The sequence below is a fragment of the Gopherus flavomarginatus genome, chromosome 14 (genome assembly GCF_025201925.1).
Source record: "Gopherus flavomarginatus isolate rGopFla2 chromosome 14, rGopFla2.mat.asm, whole genome shotgun sequence".
NCBI classification, from domain to species: domain Eukaryota; kingdom Metazoa; phylum Chordata; order Testudines; family Testudinidae; genus Gopherus; species Gopherus flavomarginatus.
This window is the reverse complement of record NC_066630.1, coordinates 37447556-37468198: the sequence shown is the minus strand read 5'-3', so window position 1 is coordinate 37468198 and position 20643 is coordinate 37447556. Positions and strand designations below refer to the sequence as shown.

Below are 20643 nucleotides of genomic sequence, written 5' to 3'. Positions count from 1 at the left end.
GAGAAGCCAACTGCTCTTCTCTACCTCCTAATGGTGCCTCAGCTGCCTCTGGGGTTTTCCCATCCATGGGCAGACAGAGCCAGCCTTACTTAGCTTCCAAGATGGAACATGCTCAGAGGCTGCAGTGGTACCACTGCAAGTTCTCTAACCCATTTAACATGTTGATTCAACTGTACCACGGATGGAGAAGGAGTAAACAGCAGCACTCCTGAGAGAAGTGTTTCGCAGGCCTCTGCCGTAGGCGTAGGACACTTTGGAAAGCACAGGAACCCCATTTCTATTCTGCGGTGCGCTGGGGTTTGAAAAGTTGAAGGAAGGGTGTGCCTTGGTACTCAGCGTGTAGTTGTTTTTGCCATACGTGAGGTTGAAAATCCTATCGCTTTGGTACCAGTAGAGACACAAGCGGTAGTTCCCCAATATGTCCGGTAAATGGCAGTTTACAAGGCTTGGTTCGAATGGCGCACTTATCTTCAGCATCTCAGCACTGTTCTCGATGGTAATGATGTTGCTCTCTGGCCGCATCTGATAAGTGATATAGCTTTTCTTCGTTTGGTTTCTTTCGCCACAAAATCGGAAGTCTTCTGTGTGGTGGCTGCTTCCGTCGACCCCTGTGTTACACAAAACCGCACTGTAAGATGTAGCTCAGCCGGAGGGGCTCCATATGCCAGGAGTTCCCCAGGTTATTCACCTCGGTGACCCTACACGACACCTATCTACGACTTATTACATGGATCACAGGCTCAGGGGCCCCACTGTGCTAGGTGCTGCACATATACGAGAGAGAGAGAGGGAGAGCCCCTGCTCTGAAAATCTTGGGAGCCATGTAAGAACCCACTACCATAGTGTTTGATGCCTCCCAGTCATTCATGCCTTCAGCCACACACTCCCCGGTGAGGCAGGGCAGGCCTGTTATCCCCATGGTATGGATGGGGAAGTGAGGCCCAGAGAGACTAAGTGACTGCCCATGGTCACCCAGGGAGGAGTTTGCAGAGCAAGCACGTGAACCCAACTCTCCTGACGCTCAGGCCAGGCCCATCCTTCCTCTGAATGGACTCTAACCTCACCCGGGCGGCTGATGGCTCCCAGGTGTAGGGCAAGAGGAATACAGATAACAATAATGCATTTTCCATGTCCATCCAGTCTTGTTCCTGCCCTGATTCATCTACATGCCTCCCGCCTGTCCTGGAAGGAGAGGGGAATTCCACTTCAGAACACAATGATGGTCGCTCTGTCTTTCAGGAAACTTAATTAGAGGGAAAGTCCCTCTATGCCTCCTGCCCCCTCCTCACTCCACCCTTACTGGGACCACTGCTTCCTCCTAACAGGTACTATCCTGGCACTGGTGGTGGAGCAGAAGGTTGATAATGCTACATCCTTGCCACCTCGGCTGTTGTAAGCCATATAGACCAGCATAGAGGTGAGACAATAACCAGGGAGAATATTACCTTGCAACAGGAAAAGCAGAGCCAGAAGGAGGCGATCCATCATGGGTGGCTTTCCCAGCTCTTGATGTTCCTCAGTAAGAGTCTTTGACCCTGAGGGATAGAAGCACACAACAGCAGAGTGAGTTTGTCTAGAGAACTGCAGGAATCTTTCACAGCTCAGGGCCTGGAACAGACAGAAAAACCTGCAGTTCTTTCTGCATCGGCATGGGCTGAGTTGAGCTACTAGGTGTGGGACACCTGCAAATGCCAGGAACTGTGTTCCTGTGAGTACCAGAGAGAAGAATGAATGGTAACTCTATCTGTAGAAGAAGGCTGGATACAACTGTTCTATTGTCATCTGCCACTAGCGCAGTGGTGGGCAAGCTGTGGTCCGTCAGAGTAATCCGCTGGTGGGCCACAAGACCGTTTGTTTACATTGACTGTCCACAGACATGGCTTCCCACAGCTTCCAGTGGCTGCGGTTCACCATTCCTGGGCAATGGGAGCTGCGGGAAGCAGTGCGGGACGCAGGAACAGGTATATTGGGAGGTCCTGCAGGCTGGGGGTACACTGGAGTGCATTTATCAGAGAATGTGACCCCAGCTGCTCCCTCCCAGCTCTTAGCCCCCAGGGCTGGCTGGGTTTAGCACCCTGCTCTGGGTGTTGTGACCTCTGGGGTCGCAGCATTGCTCAGGTTTGACCTGGCTGGGCCAAATTTGTGGAAGTGGAGTTGTGAGCTGGTGCTTGAGGTTGCAGCTCCACTCACTCCAATTTGGCCCAGCTGTCCTCATGTCATCATGATGGAGGGGTGGCTGGGGCAAACCGGAGTGGTACCGAGACCCCATGCACCAGGTCACAATATCCAGAGTGGGGAACTGAGCCCAGCCTGCCCCACAAAGTTTTGATGCATTCTAGCGACCCCATTTTGGGTCGCGCCTCACAGAGTGAGAAACCCTGCTCTACTTCAACCCTTACTTCTACAGCCAGCGTATCTGCCCCAGCTGTTTTTCTATAACCATTTCACTGCATTACATCTGATTCCTGGCTCACTCCTATTTTTCCTTCCTCCCATTTTGATTCGCGGCACTGCTGAAATTATAACAAAGTGAAATCAAGCACAAGGAAAGAACAGAATGTTCTGACAGCTGTTCAGTAGCATGTGTGAAAAGAGCTACGGGTCTGGATCCAGCTCCTAAAGGACAGGTGTCCACATCGCAACCCCCACTGCTACAACTGAGAGTAACTGCTCCTCTGCGCAGGCTAGTCCACAATATTCCAATACCGGGTTTAGGGTCCTTTCTCTGAAGCAAGTGGGACTGGCCGTTGCCAGAGGATAAGTCTATCATGAAATCAAAGCGGCGAGGCTGCTCCAGCAGATATACTCATGCTATCGTGGTTAAAAATAGAAGAGCGAGTTTCAGCAATGTGAGTAGGAAACCAGGGTCCCCGTTGTGCTTGTACAGCCCACGCTACTGCATCTACATTGCTATTTTTAGCCATGCTAATGTGCATATGAGAGTTCGCCTACAGGATAGGGGCGGACAAACTTTTTGGCCTGAGAGCCACATCGGGTTTCGGAAATTGTATGGAGGGCCACTTAGGGCCCCCTCCCTAGGATTCCTGCCCCATCCAACCCCCCCTTGTTCCCTGACGGCCCCCCCGGGACCCCTGCCCCATCCACCACTCCCCGTCCCCTGACCACCCTAGGAACGCCTGCCCCGACTGCCCCCTGCTGCGCCATCCAACCCCTCCTCTCATTCCTGACACACACACTCTGGGACCCCTGCCCCATCCAGCCACCCCTTCTCCTGTCCCCTGACTGCCCCGGGAACCCCTGCCTCTGACTGCTCCCTGCCGGCCCAGTCAACTCCCCCTCTCATTCCTGACTACCCTGCCCCAGGACCCCTGCCCCATCCAACCACCCCTTCTCCCTGACCACCCCCAGAACCCTTGCCCCTTACTTTCTCCTGATACCCCATCCAAACCCCCCCCCCATTCCTGACTGCCCAGGCCTGGGACCTGTGCCCCATCCAACCCCCGTTCCCCGCCCTCTGACTGCCCCGACCCCTATCCACACTTCTGCCCCCCTGACCACGACCCTAAACTCCCCTGTCCTCTATTTATCCCCTCCCTGCTCCCTTACCATGCTGCCTGGAGCACTGGAGGCTGACGACACTATAGTAGCGCTGCCCGGCTGGAGCCAGCCACGCCGTCACCACCGTGCAGCACAGAGCACAGGGTCAGGCTGGACTTTGCAGCTGCGCTGCCCCAGAAGCTCACAGACCTGCCACCCAGAGCATTGTGCGGGTGGTGGAGTGAGCTGAGGCTGCGGGGAGTGAGGGACAGCGGGGGAGGGGCCTGGGGTAGCCTCTTGGGCCAGGAGCTCAAGGGCCGGGCAGGAGGGTCCCGCAGGCCAGATGTGGCCCGTGGGCTGTAGTTTGCCCATCTCTGTTATAGAAGCTGCATTCAGCTTATTGCAGGGCAGACATATCCAGAGACAGGATAGTGGACTGGCTTCTCCACTGGTCTGCTGTTAGGTTCCTTGTTGAATCACTGATCTGACCCAGGATGGTGATTCCTGTTTTCCCATAAGTGGTGTTTCCTTGGAGGGTCTCTCAGCAGCGAAGCCATGGAGACTGGTGGGAGAGTGTTAGGGAAGCTTGCTACTGCCCCTGTTGTACCTGTTCTGTGGCTACAAGGGACGATTCCAGTCTCAAGGGTTGTCAACACAGCACCTTCACAGCACTAAAGCAACTAACCAAACTTTCCAGCAAGACTAGCTGGTCAATCACTTGTGAGTGCAGGGAGAATCTGTTTGCCCTTTTGGGGGTTATGATTTCTTCCTCTACTCTACTGCTTCTCCGAGGCTGGAGGATTTCACAGCACGTTCTTTGCACTTGTATATCAGCCTTTCCCATGTTACTGCTCTCAGATAATAAAACCAGCCAAAACAGGCTCATTTACATTCTAACACACTGAAATATGCAACACTCTGTGTGTGTCACCCACAAGGGGGTGAGTGCAGGGGTGGGGAGGAGAGAAAGAACAGTGAGAAGCAGTACACCAGAGGAGGAACATACAACTCAGCTGAGCGTGTGGGCTGGGGTTTGTGGCCCCCACAAAGGAAGTGAGGCTCTTGTTCATTATTTATATTGCAGTTGTCCTAACAGCCCCAATCAGGAATCCAGGCCCTGCTGTGCCAGGTACAGAGACAGGCCCTGCCCACAATACTAGCTTGTCTGCACAATCTCTCTTGCCACGTTCCATTGTCTGCCTCCAGAATTGAACAGTCTGGTCAAAACTCTCCCTACCCCTCAAATGTCAACTCATTCCTTCCCCCACTCCTGCCTGCATGGGAAAGCTGGAGTATCCTTGTTACCTGCTCCTTTCCCAGGATACCAGGCCATGCTTCCATGGTTACTCCTTTCCAGGTGCTGCTGCCGAGCTAGTGTAAAGCTCTGTGGCAAGACCATATTTGTATTTTTCTTTACTGTCGTTATGAACGTCTGGGAGTGATTCTGATCTAGCATATGCAGGTGTAAATCAGTCAAAACTCCCTTGGAATCAGCTGAATTAAACTGGGGGAAAGCCACTGAAAGTGAAATTAGAATCAGACTCTCTGGATGAAATCTTGGCATCAGTGAAATTAATGAAAAAACCTCCCTTGAGTCAGAATTTTAAACCTCTGAGAATTCCCTGCTGTTGGGATGCAGCCGCTAGGTTTCCAAAGCCTGATCGCCAGCCCCTACGTGCTCCACCCTGCACAGAGCCCGTCAGCCCTCTGGCAGCCAGCATGGACCTGCTGTTACTCCTCCAAGCATGAGAGCCGCCTGCGCTCATGGGAACCAAGTCTTTTTGGGTTTTTAACCCCAGCATTCAGGCGCTGGTTTCTATCTGAGCCAATTGTGCTGTGGCTGCAGTGTGTTAACAGGGATCCAGCATAAAGATAAGGGGGAATAAAGGGAAGAGTAACAGAGTTTGGTTAGGCCAGAGAGAAAACTCAGAGTAGGGAAGTCATGAGACATGTTCTTGGCCATCCCTTAGGGACTTCAGTGACAGACAGCTCAGCAGCTCCTGTTCTAGCTTGTGTGGTCAACTGCACAGCTCTTGTGGTTCTGTTCCCAATTTGAAAAAGATCTGAAGCATCCGGCTGCTGTGGGAACTGAAGCTGGAGGTTTCCAATGCAAACACAGATCAAGATTAGTTTAGGAGCCCTGTCACAGCTGCTGTGCAAACAATGTGCCAGGGGCTGGTAGTATGCAGGGCTAGGAGTGGTCTTCACAGCTTCAGATGCAAACAGAAGGTGTTAACAGTGCCACATGCCTCCTTTTCACCAACCCAACTACATCAATGGGCCAGCACTATTAACTTGAAAGCCAGAGTGGGTGCTTACTGCCTGTATGCTACCTCCACCTCCAGGCTGCACGGCCCTGCGTGTTCATTTTTAGAGCAGTTTCATTGTCTGACCACACCAGAAAGTAGGGTATTGATCAGCACGGCAGAGCAAAGTGACTGGAGCCACTGTGCAGCTGCTGCTCAGAAACTCTGGCTTGCAGCGTGAGTTTCGCTTTGCCCAATGCTGTCTGGCACCGTGTGGGCCAAGGAGCTGGCAGACACACCAGGGAAAGAGACAACAGGGCTGCCCAACAGCTGCTCTGAAGTAGCGTCTGATGAGGGAATGCTGGCCTGCATGTCTCCTGGGGAAGTAGAAGGGGCCATGGAGAGGCAATAGCTTATCTGCTCCACTCTGAATTAATCCCATTTCCTTCTCTCCATTCCTCTCACATTCTCTCCTTCTTTCTGTGTCCCCTTTTCTCAATCTTCTCTGTCCTCCTCTCCTCTCACATCTTCCCTTCCAGCCTACTACCAATCTTCACTCCTTTCCATCAACTCTGCATCTCCAAACCCGATTCAGCCCTCTTTCCTCTTTCAGCTTTGCTCTCTCACTAATAATCAGCCCATCCCTCTGTCTCCTTTCTCTCCATTTCCCTCTCCCTCCCTGGGTGATATATGTTTGCCTGTCCAGGTATGCGTACACTCACAGAAAACCCCACAGCTGGGCTGGGCCAGCAGACGCAGGCTCATGGGGCTCAGTCTGTGGGGCTGTTTCATTGCTGGAGCCCCAGCTTCAGGACTCTGCAGGGTGGGAGGATCCCAGAGCTCAGGCTCCAGCTCGAGCCTAGAATTCTACACAGTAATGAAGCAGCCCTGCAGCCGAGCCCTGTGGGTTTTTCTTTGCTGTGTATATATACCCACAGTCTTTCATCCTGTCTCCGTGGGTGGTCATTTACACTACGGCTCCCTAAATTGCTAACATCTAGTGCAGACAGACTGGTTCAAGCAATGTGAGAAACGTGCATAATTTTCCCCAGTGCAGATGTGGCCTATGGTGGCTGGAAAATTACTAAAATGATGACACAAGAGGCTGAAAGTTAAGGGGCCAGAAGTTTTAGTTAGGCAGTTTAAAAGGCTTTGTATTTATTGAGGCCTATTTAATTCTAATGCCTAATTAACGTTTGGGAGAAAGGAAGATTTTGCTAAAGATTCAACACCACCCTCCTCCTTTCCCTTAGAGCTGTTTATGGAGTCAATGGGAGTCTTGCAATTGGCTTCAGTGGGAGCAGAGTTAGGCCAGTTCTGCGGGCTTTTGAAAACTGCCCCTTACATGGCCCCTCACTTGGCACAGCTTGCTCTCAGGCCCCCAGCCTCTTCATCTGTTTCGTTGCTCTTCTCTGTTCTCCAGCCCCACAGCTGCTTTCTTGCTAGGAGCCTGGTCAGTTCTACAACTGACTGCAGGTTTCCCTAGCACGCCATTCCCTGCCCCAGATACGTTCCTCACTGCTGTTTCTGCTCTCAGGAAATGCATCGAGCCAGGAACCCTCACACGCTGCCCTCTCAGGGGTCACTGCAGCGTCCATGTATCAGGCATCACACCCTGAAGCTGAGGAGGGAGATGGCTAGAGTGCACGGTCACCATTTCCCCTTTCTCCACACACTGGTGCGCCCTGCGTCAGCTTTGTCCTGGCCTGTTTCTGAGGCATTTGTGCTCCTCACTGAGTGAAACCACGTTAGGAAAGGGAACCAGGCTAGTGGCTGCCCACCCTCTCTCGAACTCAGGCTGTGCTGACACTGCTTTCCCATAAAGCTGTTTGTTGCAAGATCTCATGACTTGGTTCTGCCTCAGTGCAGGGAGCTGCACTTGAGAACCACTTAAGGTCCCTGCCTGCCCTTCATATCTATGATTCTTTGCAAGGGAATCAGCTGTAGCCAGAGATGCATGATGTTATCCAGGAGTAGGGAGCTGTAGCAGGGTAGTCACCCCGCTCCGGCCCTGAAAGGGTTAAAAGCCAGCCCTTGGAGAGGGGTAGAAAGCCAATCAGAAAAGGTTGGGAGGCAGCCAATCAGGGCCAGGCTGGACCCTATAAAAGGGCTGCAGGGCCAGAAAGCAGGCAGTCTTTTTCCAGCTGTGGAGAGAGATGGCCCTAGCTGCATGAATGAGAAAAAAGATACTTTAGACAGCACAGTGCTGGGGAAGGGCAGGAGGCACTGGGGAAGCTCCAGCCCCCAGGCAGAGGCCCTGCTGTCAGGGCCAGAGGAGGTCCTAGGACTGTGAGGAAGCAGCCAGGGGAGGAAGAGGCAGCAGGTCCAATCCCCTGGCCAATGATGAGTGGCCACTTCAGACTGCAGTTTGCCCCTGAGTGAAAGGACTAGATGAAGACTGGCAGTGGCTCACTGGGGTAAGGTGGTCTTAGAGGACTGGGGTTCCCCATGTAGGGGAGGACCCCAAGTGGGGGCACTGCTGTGGGGGAGTATCCAAGAGAGGGGGTACCACAGGCTGGGAGCGATGTGGGACCTGAACTACAGTGGAGGAGGAGGAAAGGAAGCAGGTATTGGTAGGGAGACACTGGCCAGCAGGAGGCGCTCCAAGGCTGGGACGAGCTAATTCCCAAGGTAACCAGCAGGAGGTGCCACGGTGGTGAGGGCATGCCATGTTACAGGAGCTCTTTCGTGATATGCTCAACCCTGACCCCCTGGCAGTGATATCCAGGAGACTTGGTTTCCTGGGTGATCCAGGACTTCCAGGCTCCGGCGCTTGGCTTTATGAAGGGAGTGGTTGGTGACTACACAGAGCAGTTATGGTTTTGGGACTCACTGTCCTCTCTTTCCTCCTCTTGAGGGTGCAGATTACACAGTTTGCTACAGATGCTAATTAGTGAGGCTGTGAGGTGTAAATAAGGATGGACAGGGCCCCAGCTGAGGGGAGGTAACCACCAAGTGGCCCTTGGTGTATGGCTGGTACTTGGTATTTATATGTGGTTTGGACTCCAGTGGCTTGAGCTCTGCAGCAGGGCTCTGAGTGTAGTAGTTTGTAGCCACATCCCTGGCCTCAGTGAGCTGGTGATTTCTGGTCCCTGCTGGCATTGTGGCCTGGGTGTGAAGTGTGGGGAGGCTAGTGTTGAAGCACGCCCTGTCGTGGGTGAGATGTTCTGCAAGTCAACGCCCAGAAAATGAGCTGTGCCTCAGAGACCCGTCCATTTCAGAGCTTCTCTTCGCCTCCCTCCGAGGCCCTGTATTTCAGCAGAGATATGGGTGATCCCCTCCAAAGCCCACTGGGATGACTCCAGAATGGGGTGGGTGGGGGTGTGTGTGTACACACACACAAGGCACTGCCAGGCTGTGCTCCAAGACAAAGCCACTTGAAGGCAGGGCCTGACATTAGCCCCTACATGACAGCTCCTTGCCCTCTCTCCCTGCCAGAATGACAAGCAAAGGGCGGTGCTGGGATCTCCTGCCAGGTGGTGCCACCCGTACAGGCTGAAGTGCAAAGGGCTGCCCTCAGCTCTGTATAATAAATAAAACCTTGAGAATTTGCACGCTGAGCTCTGCTGCTGCTGCCCCAAATAGAGATTCTCAGTGGGAAGCACAGGTCATGTTTAGTCCCTGGGAAGGGGTGTATTTCCCTTGAGTGTGTGCCTTCGCCACCCTAGTCCCCACTCCTTTTTTGTGGCACCAATCAAATCTGATTTACTGGGGACACAGGAGTTTACTTTTAGCTTTTCCTTGTTTCATGTACTGCATGCTAGGTCATATCAGGAGAGAGCTCCTCTCTTTCTTTTTAAACTAAGTTCACTCCTTATTTATGCAACTACTTACAGGGGTGCTCCAGGTTCACACTCTTCCCCCTGTGCGCACAGACTGACTCTTCCATGCCATCTCCAAACCCTTTTCTCCTGCCACCTGCGCTCTGCTCACCTCTGCCGGATGACTGAAAAACCACAACTTGGGAATGAGTGGGAAATGGATCTTGTTCCTGGGCACAGGCAAGACAGCGGTGGACTTGGGCAGCTTTGCTTCCCCTGGGAAGCTTTTCCCATGCAGGCCCATAGAGTCACAAGACAGATGGGGAAGAATACGCCATGGTGTTTTTGGAGGCAGCCTACATCCTGCCAGCACTGGTCATCCTGAAATAGAGGAGCTGCAGGGAGGGGCAGCCAGACCTCTGGCGCTCTCATAGGAGGCGCTCACGCTGTGTTCCACACCCTAGGCTGGCCCATCTTTCTGGTTCCTCAGGGCCTTTTCTTCACAAGGAGACCTCCAGTCCCCATGCAGGCAGAGCCTGACTTCCCCTGCTTCACACTAAAGCCAGGTGACTACCAGCACGATAATCCAAGCTCTAGTGTGTGGTCAGTCAAGCCCAACTCTGCATTTTAGATTGGAGACCAGGAGACAGTTGCGCTGGGACAGGCCGATGGTGTATTGCCAGTGTGTGTGTTCAAGGCTGGCCGGTATTGATGTAGTTATATCGTAGCAGGACACCATGCAGCAGGATCCCAACTCTGGATGAGGGTGTCGGGGGGGTTGGCTTCATCCAATGCTGTGTTCAGCTGGCTCTGCTGCCACCCTCTAGGAAACATGTCATTGGTTGGTTTAGGTTTTATTGACTCTTATCTACAAATGCTAATTACAGAAAATCTGACCGAAAGCATAATTCTTCACGGGGCAGCTGGTATTTTCCTCCGTGAGGGCAGCGCAACACTTAGAAAAGTTTCTTGCTCTGAACAATGGCTGAGATGTAAAGCCCCCCGGGGAGGCAGATACAGGCCCCTGTAACGCACTCTCAAAGGAATAACGAGACTCCCTGCTTCTGCACAGGGCCATTTGTCACCGCAGCAGCTGCTTGGTGCCAGCTCCCAGCAGGGGTCTTGGCCCATTGAGCCAATGCAGGGGACTGCACATTGTTACCCCTTTCTTCCCCTCATTCCTACTGGAGATGCAGAGTAACATCTCTGCACAGAGGGGGCGGTGCACTCTCTACCATGCATGCTGTGCTGGGGCTCTGAGGACTAAATCCAACCTGCTGGGCATCCTGAAATTGAACGGTTGCTGACACCAGCCTGTAGGGGTGCCAAGGCTGCCCTGTCACATCAAAGGCTCGGGCATTGTGGGAACAGCTCTGGATTGGCAGCCCCCCGAATGCCTGGCTCATGGCTGCTGGGCTTGCAACCCCAGCTCCGCTTTCCAAAGAAATGGACTGGATGGCTCTCCTCTGCTTCTGCTCTCTTGTCCTCTGTGTCATATGTTCTCTCCTGGCCCAGTTCCTCACCTGGGGCAGAACCAGTGTTGCGCTTGCATTTCCTCTGTCCAGGGAAGGATTTGGCCCTGCTCCATGGGGCTTCGGCTGGGTGCAGACATGCTAGGCATGGCAATGGCCTGGCCATCCCTCTCCCTGCCATCCCTCTCCTCTGTGAACCTTGAGGGGCTCTGTGTAAGGAGGGGGTCCTTGGGCCTGCCCGGCAGCTGCTTGGCACAAAGGGGCCCTGGGACAATGATGAATTAGGTCCAGAGGGTGCTGCTCACTCAGCAGCACCTCTCAGGCCACCTGGATGCCGACTTGCAGGGCTCCCCAAGAACAGATAGTGCTGGGCTTTTGTGGTGTGGCTCTGGGCTTCCGCACCAGGGAGAGCCCAGAGGGGACAGAGGCGCCAAGATTTTGCTTGCTTGTCTGGAGCATCGGCCTCTGAAACACAGCTGGGATCCCTCTGATATGCAGCCGCACAGCTCAGCAGGCTCTTTGGCATCACTCTGCACCTCGTGTAATTGCTCACGGCAACACAACAGGGCTGCAAAGGCTCCCAGGTCAGAATGGAGGCGATTCACACCTTCTTGCAAAGGTGTAAATGAGGACATGGTGTGCAGGACAACAGGGGACCAGGGCAGGCATGTGGAACAGCAGAGGAGAGGTGCAGAGCTTCACAGTGTGGTGACAGCCCTTAGCTCAGAACCCAGGGGACAGCAACTAAAGCTGAAAACTGCCCCACGTGGTGGCTTATGAGTCATCCCCCAGCAGCTCTCTAGGGCTGTCAGGCAGCTGCTGCCTCGGTGCTGTGCTCTTCTCATATTGCTGCTGCTGTCCACAGCTGGCTGGCGCTTGGCTATCCTCTCCCCCAGCTCTGTAGGGCTAGGCTTTCCCCTCGTTGCTCTACAGGTCCTGGTCCATGACCCCTAGGCACTATGGGAATACAAAATAATAGGCCTGGCTGCTGTCCTAGGACTGGGCTGTCCCCGAGCTCGCTGCTCCCCAGGGCTGGCTCGCCCCTCGCTGTGCCCTAGAGTTGTCTGGTGGTTGCTGCTCTCAGATGATGCATCCATGCTAGCAAAAATCAGGCCCAGCATCGCGCCCCACGCAGCTCCGCTGACAGCAAAAGTGGCGCAAAGCACTGCTAGAGACAGAGCTCAGGTGTCTTGCCAAGGCTCCAGTATCTAAGCCCGGTGGGGTGTGAGGGAGCTTTGCCGCAGGCCTGAGTTTTGCTAGTGGAGATGAGGCTTAAGGTTGTCTGGTTGCTGCTGCCCCAGAGCCTGGCCCCCCTGTGCCAGGCTCTCCCTTTGGGTCAGTGTAGTCACAAGGCCCCGATGCACCATCTGCACAGGCTGGCATTAGCTAGACAGACATTAGTCAGATGGTGGGCTGTGTGGTCTTGCATGGAAACACCAGACCGTTAACACTCCCCTTGCCTCAGAGCTTTCCTGTTCTTAGAAACTCATTGCAGACGCCCAGCGTCTAATCAGCCTGAGATCTGACAACCCGTCCGAGCCTGCCACTATCTCCCGGGGCCAGGCAGATCCTTCCTCCCCACAGGCTCTGCAAGGCCAAACTGGGGATTTTCTGTATCCTTGTATCCTGAGACGCCAACCCGCAGCCTCTTCCTCCTCCCTGGCAGCACAAACAGCCTTATCTCCTCCAGGCTGCAGCTAGAAATGGGCCTTGTGGTATATTTAGAACCCACCTCAAGGCCTGCTATTCCATTACTTCAATGGGCTGGACTGAGAACAATAGCGCATAAAAGTTCCTGCTTAGTCACAGAGTACAGATGGGTCTCAAGGGCATTAAGTAACCAAAGGGGATGCAGGGTCGGATGGAGCACCTCCCTCCCTGCCTTCCTGCCCCCAATGGCAAAAACCCTGCACTGCACAAGCAGCCATGTAACGGGCTGGGATCCTGGGGTCAGGCGGAGGCAGATGTCACTTGTGCAAGGCTCATGAGTCTGTCCTCTAACTCACACTGAGAGACATCCAGCCCAGAGTCTCTGCCCCACCCTGAGCCCACTTTGGCCCTCAATATACAGCCTTTTGCATGGGGTACCTGAAATCAGTATGGAGTATGGGACTACTCAGCATGAGGAATGGTCCTAGATGGCTGCAGCAAATGCAGGGTGCCAGCTACCAGAAACAAAGTGGGCCTGATTCTGACCTCACTAACACCAGTATAAATCAGGAGTAAGAATAGGAGTCAGTCTCATGGGTATAAAACTGGTGTCAGTGAAATTGGACTTACACCCAAGAGCTGGGCACACAGTGGTTAGCAGGATGTTGGCACCATGTTACCAGCTCTCACGATTTTTATCGCAAGTCTTGTGATACTAAGTAATTTTCTTAAAGCCCCAGCTCCTGGAGTAAGGCTGACTACATGAGACTACATAGAATATGAACTACATAGAAGTGTTGCGCCCTGGTGGTGATGGAGAAAAGCTCAGAAACATGAATGCAAAAGGCTCAAAAACCAGGACGCATATAAAAAGAATGCAGCTTTTTAAAAAAAAATCTCATGCTGTTTAAATGCTTGGGGTTAGCGATGCTGTTGGAAGGTGTGTTTCACTTGCTATTTGATTTTTTTCCTTATGGAGAAGGATGGTCTTATATCTTAAGTGCATGACTGGTAGTGAGAAGACCTAGGTTCTGTTCCCTGCTTTGCCTGCTCCGTAACCTTTTGAAAAATATGCAAATGTTCTTTGCCTCAATTTCCCTATCTGTAAAATGGAGATAATATCTGCTGATCTGCCCCATAACGGGGCTGGGGAGCTATATTCACTTGAGTTCGAAGCCCTCAGAGCCTGGCTTACCCTGTAAAAGAGGGAGAGGCAAGTCCTGCTATTGCTTCCTCTTATCTGAGATACTACACGCTAGTAGAGCTGATCAGAGTTTCTTTACTGATTTCGCTTACTGAATTTTTGCCTTTGCGAAGTGTTTTTGCCTCTCATTTTAAGAGCTAGTTGGGATGTGCAAACAACTCAAAAACATCCCGGATGAACAAATAGCAGCTCGCACATTATTCATAATGTTGGCATTTGAGTTGCAGAATGGGCCGTCTGAGTTGCAACTGGTCTGAATACACAATCATTCATCTGAATCATACAGAACGGTTTTGATGCATTGTGTATTTGCCATCACTAAAGGATTTGAATACAGCTGAGCTGAATGGAAACTCTAAGACTCGCCAAACATTTTTCCAGTCTTCAGCCAGCTCTATCTTTTATTAAATACCCAATATCACTAATAATGGCTTCAAAGAAACATCAAGCGTGATGCATTATGGGTAATGGTGTACAAACTGAACCTATCAGTCCTACAGTCTGATTTTTACTGAAAAAGGAAAAAAGAATAGACATGACTGCACAGGAGGCTGAACTCTCATTATAGTCAATGCAAAGAGTCCCTCTGACTTTGCTGGGAGCTGGCTCAAGCCACTAAATTAGCTGACTCGGAATGAGAAAGCAGGGTGAGGAAATAACTGACTGCTAACCTCACCTTGTGAGCTGTGGACAGTGGAAGAGGGAAGTATAGGTGCAGACAGTTATCAGCATTTGTGGCTTTCAGGAAGATTACTTGGTAAGAGCCATTGTCTGCGTGCTGAAGGTTTAGACTGCTCATTTCCTAAAATGTTCTAGCTGGGTTGGCTAAAAATGCGATGCTGGTTGCACCCGCTTTGCAGCATTTTTCTCAATGAACTGGAAAGGCTGTAGCTTCTGCAAGAGCTATAAATGGACTGTAAAGGAGATGGGCTCGTGGCCACCCATCCTCAAGCTTTCTGGACCGACTGCTGTTTCAGATGAGTGATCCTGTGGCTTGCAGGAGGTTAGGTTAAGGCAATAGACTAGGATCTAGTTCCTAGCTCTGTCACAAGCTCCCTATATAACCACAGGCAAGTCCCTTGATTTCTCTGAGCTTCACGATTCCCCATCTGTAAAATGGGGATGATTGTACGGCCGCCCTCGGTTGGTCTCAGATTGTATGCTCTTTGGGCTGGAGCTGCCTCCTACTGTGCGTATGTACAGGGCCTGGCACCATGGGGTGCTAGGCTCTAAGCTCTCCCACAATAATATAGTATTGCTAATTAATTGTCAGGGTTTAACATCATCCTGTGGTGACGTTGCCTCACTAGATACTCAATAGGCAGTACATAGTAGTTGGGAAAGCCTGGACAACCTACTTACTCCATCTTTGACTTTTCCATCTTCTCATTCATGAAGTGTGTTCTTTCTCTGAGCCAGAGCAGGAAGTTGCTCCCTGCAGATACGCAGGGCTTGCTGTGTGGTTTGGAAGCACATTTGTATCTTCTTCTCAGAGTTGCAAAACAAATAATAATAGCGCCTCACCCCATATGCTTAGTACACAAGCAAGCTACATGTCTGTGATGCTGTGGCCACATGAACAGATAAGAGTTTAACAGACAGCAGCAGAAACATTTTCAGCACTGCAGGATCTGGAGCTGAATGTTGGATTCAGCAGTGGCCATGGCCAAGATGTTGCTAAGATACTAAAGAGGAAGTATCAGTCACATTGGTGCATATTTCTACTGGGCCTGGGGAGCTAACCCACTGGTACATCTCCCCACTGGACACTGCCTTACCCATGGCTCTGAAGTTGGGTAGCTGGAAATAATGTCACAAGGCCGACCAGTCAGTGGCTTGCAATGATCACCGCACTGTCCTGGTTGCATTTTGCAATCCTATTTCTGAGAACCATCCACTGAGGTTAGGGGCTGCACAAGCATCGTCAGTGCCTCAATGTCCCTCGCCTTTGGCTTCCTACACACCAAATGCAGAGCTGTCCCGCTGAGTTCAGCTTGCTTCAATGTACCATAGCACTCAGCCTGATGTCTACTCTCCTGCTATCTTTTCAGAATTGAACAAAAGGATTAGACTGTCCATGGTCTAACCAGCAGGGCAGAGAGAGAACCAAGAGGCATGCCTGTGACAAATACTGTAGCATTAAAGGGACTAGAAGGTGACCAGTCCTCACTTTGCTTTGAGACTTGGGTGCTGCTGTCAAGAGTTTTAAAAGACAAGAGGGTCCAGCTACCCGCCCGAATAGGAGACTTATGTGGAAAACCCAGGTGCTGTAGGCAGCAGGGCTGAGAGGGCACCCTACTCTCACAGTCAGTGTTGAAACGAGACCATAATATAGCATTGGAGGCAGATGCTGTCTTCATCTGGGTCACTCACGGTTGTGAAAGATAGCATGATGCTTTGCCTTGGTGGATTGTCCACATTCCAGCTCGTGTCTTCTCTCTACCTAAAATTCTCCTGTGATTTCAATGGGTTACAATACTCTTCCACCTATCCTAGACAGACATGAAGTGCTGATGCATGCATGATGCTGGTAAACCAGGTGCCAACTCTTGCCAAGGCTGTAGGTTTCAGCTAGGGTGACCAGATATTCTGATTTTATAGGAACAGTCCTGATTTTGGGGTCTTTTTCTCACATAGGCACTTATTACCCCCAACCTACAATTTTTGACACTTGCTATCTAGTCAGCCTAGTTTCATCTGAGCACTTACAAATTCTTAGCTGGAAACCAGACCAGCTCACCTATATGTTAGTATTGTTCAAGGTAGGCATTAGATTTGTAAAGATGAGTCTAAACATTAAACACAATAAATTGTAGTATGTATTAAACTTACCTGTAATGTCTGTGTCCCGTGCTATACGGTAATATGTAGTTTTTGCTTTATAATTGTAAAAGTGCCTGGTCTGAACTCATGAACCTAGGCAAGAAGAGTGGGTCCCCCCGCCCCTCAAGAACGACCATCAAGACTAAATGGTTCCATTGTAGGACAAACACTTTGTTGATTGCTTCATCCACCCATGAAGAAGTTAGGTCCTGGAGCTCTCATCCCATTGGTTTGAGCTTCAGGGGAAGGGAATATAGAGAAGCTCATAAGAAGAAACTTATCTCTTTGAGGTCTGTAACTCTCATAGGGCTGAAGCTAGGAAACAAAAGCAGAGATTCCCCAGGGTCGACCTGGGTTAGCCCTGAAAGACATTCAGTGGACAGATGACTACATCTCTGTCATCTTTTGGAACCACAGACTGTAGCTCACCTCTGCTTATATGCTGCCTGCTCTAACCTGTAAATAACTCATTTCTTTTTCCTAGTTAGTTTACTATAGACTTGGCTACTGGCATTGTCTTCAGTGTGAAATGTAAGGTACAAACTGATCTGGGGTCTCTTGGGACTGGGAGCAATGTGAAAATTTTGTGACTTTTGAGTAAGTGACCGTTTATCACACAGTCCAGCTTGCCTGGATGGCAAAGACAGACAGCAGTGCCCAAGGGGACTGTCTGATTCCATGGCCTGACTGTTACAGTGATCTAGGTGGTCATATTGGTTACTGGGGTGGTGATATCTAATTATAGAACATATCACCAGTTTGTGGTGTCAGCCCTGAGGTTGGCACTCACGGCATTAACCACGCCAGACAGCGTGACAGCTGCTACCCTCCTCTCTAATGGCGCATTTCCGTAGGGGGATGCGGTGGGACGGCAGGATGGGGTAAAGTGCTCCAGACACGCACGCATGTGCACTCGATGTTTTCCTGCACACACATGGACTGTAATCACTTTGTTGGCTGCTTTGGGATCTCCAGATACAAGGTGCAAGATAAATGCCAGTTGCTGAGTGTTATAACAGCTGTGGAGTGACATTCACCTATGAGTGCCAGTGAACATGCGGGAAAGAGCAAAAAAGACAGAGGTTCTGGATGGTACAGTGGCTAGTGCTGGGAGTCTGGAGATCTGGGATCTATTCCCAGCTTGGTCATTGACTTGTTGGGTGCTGTTCAGCAAAACACATTAATCTCTCTATGCCTCAGATACCGTCATGTATAAGACAGGGATAATGTAAAGAGTTTTGAGATCTTGGGAGAAGAGATGCTAAGTATTAGCATCATGCCCCCAGATCCCTGCAGACAATCCCTCTGCAAGTGCCTACATAGGTCAATTATTTAGAAGCGTGAAACTCATTATGAAACAAGCCCTACTCTCCTCTTTGTCTGTGCTGACTCCTGGCTGGGCCTCTCTTCCCCACATCCCTCCTGCTAGGTATAAGACACATTATTCTGATCCTGGGTGTCATAGGTGTGGCAAACACAGGGCAATGTCATTTGAGTCTCTGCCTCCTCCTCATAAAAAGGGCCTGATCCTGCTTTCAGTTGAATGCATGTCAATCAAGGAAAATGCCATGGAGGTCCATGGCGTAACACAGGGGTAAAAGCAGAGTATGGGAATGCAGAATCAGAGCCAAAGATTTGTCTGTGACTTTGGAAGTCCTGAAAAAGCTGGCAGCATTGTGTGCAAAGACAGACCTTGGAAATGTTCCTGGGCTGAGTATAAAGCACAGTGAGGCTGCTTTAGACTCCTTTGTAGTCTGATCACGGCTGCCTGAATGTTTGTGGCATTTCAATGAATGCAGAATTCCTAGGGGATGGCATAAACTCATGTGACACCCAAGCGCAATTGGCAATCTGCCAATCCCACAGAGCGGAGCTTGGAGTGAGTCACACAACCTGGGGCCATGCATCAGACCTCACAAGAGCCTTTGTGCTCTCCCCTGGAAAGGGAAAGGCAGCGCTGGGCATACATTCTTGGGATTTCATTGAGGAGTGGGGGATTGGTTGTCCCTTGGGATCCATAACAGGTGAGGCTGAGTGTCTGTCACACTATGGCTTCAGTGACAAAACCTAGGCCACTTAGGGATTTTTTCCAATGAGTCATGGGCCCTGATCCTCAGCCTGGGACCCAGGGACAGATTCCCGGCAATATAGAGAGGTAGGAATTATGCCACAAGAGCCAGGAAGAAAATTCACCCTTACGTGCACCCACTGCAAGCCCACCCCAGAGTGCCCCACTCACAGACCAGTGCACCCTCATCCTGACCTGAGGCAGCAGGAGGGAACATGTCCTTAGCACATCCCCTGTGAAGGCTCTGGGCTATTTGGGACTACAGAACCACCCACGGGAGCCTGCTGTGGATTGGAGCACCTCCACTGGTATTCTAGTTTATCCTGGAAGGCCATTTAAGTCCCTGAAGTAGCCCCAAATCCTGAGGTCACCGAAGTGTCTTAGCTACATCCCCAAGCTCCACAGGGCTTCACCTTCTGTGCACACAATCTCAACTCTGGTGTGTATAGTGCACATTGGGGTGGGGGCAAAGATGGCATGAGATAGCCCCTGATCCTGGGCTGCCTTGCCTGTATGCTGCTCCAGTCCCCACCATCAATCAGAGCAGTCTCATGCCTGCTGTTGCTTACACTGGCTGCAGTGCTAGTGACTCTAAGGGCCTGTTATGGAAGCTGGGGACAGGTGGGGTCCACGACCCAGCCACACTCCCTATGCCAACAGCCAGGAATGGGTGTGGCAGAGGAGTTGCTATGCTGGCTCTGTGGGATCCCCCTCCAATGGGGTGATCTCCCCCTGACCGGCTTTCTGGCTGCCTTGTGCCAAGGGAATGACTCCTTGGGCTGTGTTAGTGCTTTGCAGGGCCGGCGCTTCCATTTAGGTGACCTAGGCGGTCTCCTAGGGCACCAGGATTTGGAGGGGGTGGCATTTTCCTGCCCTCGGCGGTATTTCAGCAGCGGGGGGTCCTTCCGCACTCCGGGTCTTCGGCAACAATTCTGTGGCAGGTCCTTCACTCGCTCCAGGACCTGCCACTGAAGTGCCCCGAAGACCGGGAGCGCGGAAGGCCCCCCCCGCCGCCGAATTGCCACCGACCGGGAGCGCGGAAGGACCCCCGCCTAGGGCGCCAAAAACCCTGGTGCTGCTCCTGGTGCTTTGTCACCTGCACACTTCACCAACCTCCTCCACAAATGTCTTGTACTCTGGCTCAGCACGGGTCCTGGGTAGTACAGCAGGGGGGTCGTGAATGGTCATGACTTATTTGTTAACTGTTAATAAACAGCCGTAAGCCTTTCTAAAATAAAGGGTTTGTATTTGGCTTTCCCCATCATGTCTCATGACACACAACCTAGCATTCATTCCAGCACTGTGTGTCATGACTTTCCCATTCTCACTGTCATGCCTTTTGCACTCTTTCCCTCCACCAAACCATGGTTTTAAGATGCCAGCCTCAAAAAGGGGATTGCAGAGCCTTTCATCTACATTGGTGCCGTTTAACAGCTGCTTTGGAGCTGCTGGGTCTCGGTCTGGTTACGCGTGAGCAGATGTCCATATGATGAAACCACCACCCATACCGGCACCAATTAGTTTCCTTGGTGGTCTCAACAGAACAGCCAAGGACTAAATGGGCCACAGAGTCCGAGCTCCTATCTCACCCTTAGGTTGGACTCAGTAGTCCTGCAGCAGCCCCCTGGGCTGTTTCACTGAGAGGGACAGCTGCTAGCACACAGCTAGAAAAACTGCCTCCATCAAAAACACATCTGTGCTGCTGCAAGGTTTGGGAACTGCACTCACCCATACACCACTATGGCTTTAAAGCACTAGCAGAGATCCCCTTTCTCACCATTACTGCTGCTGTTTACAAACTTGTTGCTTTCCAATTTCCTCCCTCCCTACCCTTTGCCCACTCCGCTCTCTCCAAGTCGCTGGATTAAGATTTGGATGGCAATCAAATATGTAACATTTATCGTGGCCTGATTTGTGTGAG

The 20643-nt window shown here is 51.5% G+C and overlaps 1 protein-coding gene across 5 annotated transcripts in view; it reads right to left on the bottom strand.

The window, feature by feature from the left end:
* Positions 1 to 20643, bottom strand: part of ADGRG1 (adhesion G protein-coupled receptor G1) — a 39314-nt gene that overhangs the window by 15663 nt on the left and 3008 nt on the right. For 3 of the 5 annotated variants that reach the window (XM_050923289.1, XM_050923291.1, XM_050923293.1), the window contains exons 2-3: positions 1446 to 1535; positions 177 to 608 (exon numbers count right to left, since the gene is read on the bottom strand). In XM_050923289.1, coding sequence (XP_050779246.1) covers positions 177 to 608; positions 1446 to 1535 — 522 coding nt within the window. The other 2 variants (XM_050923292.1, XM_050923290.1) reach the window with 2 other exon arrangements.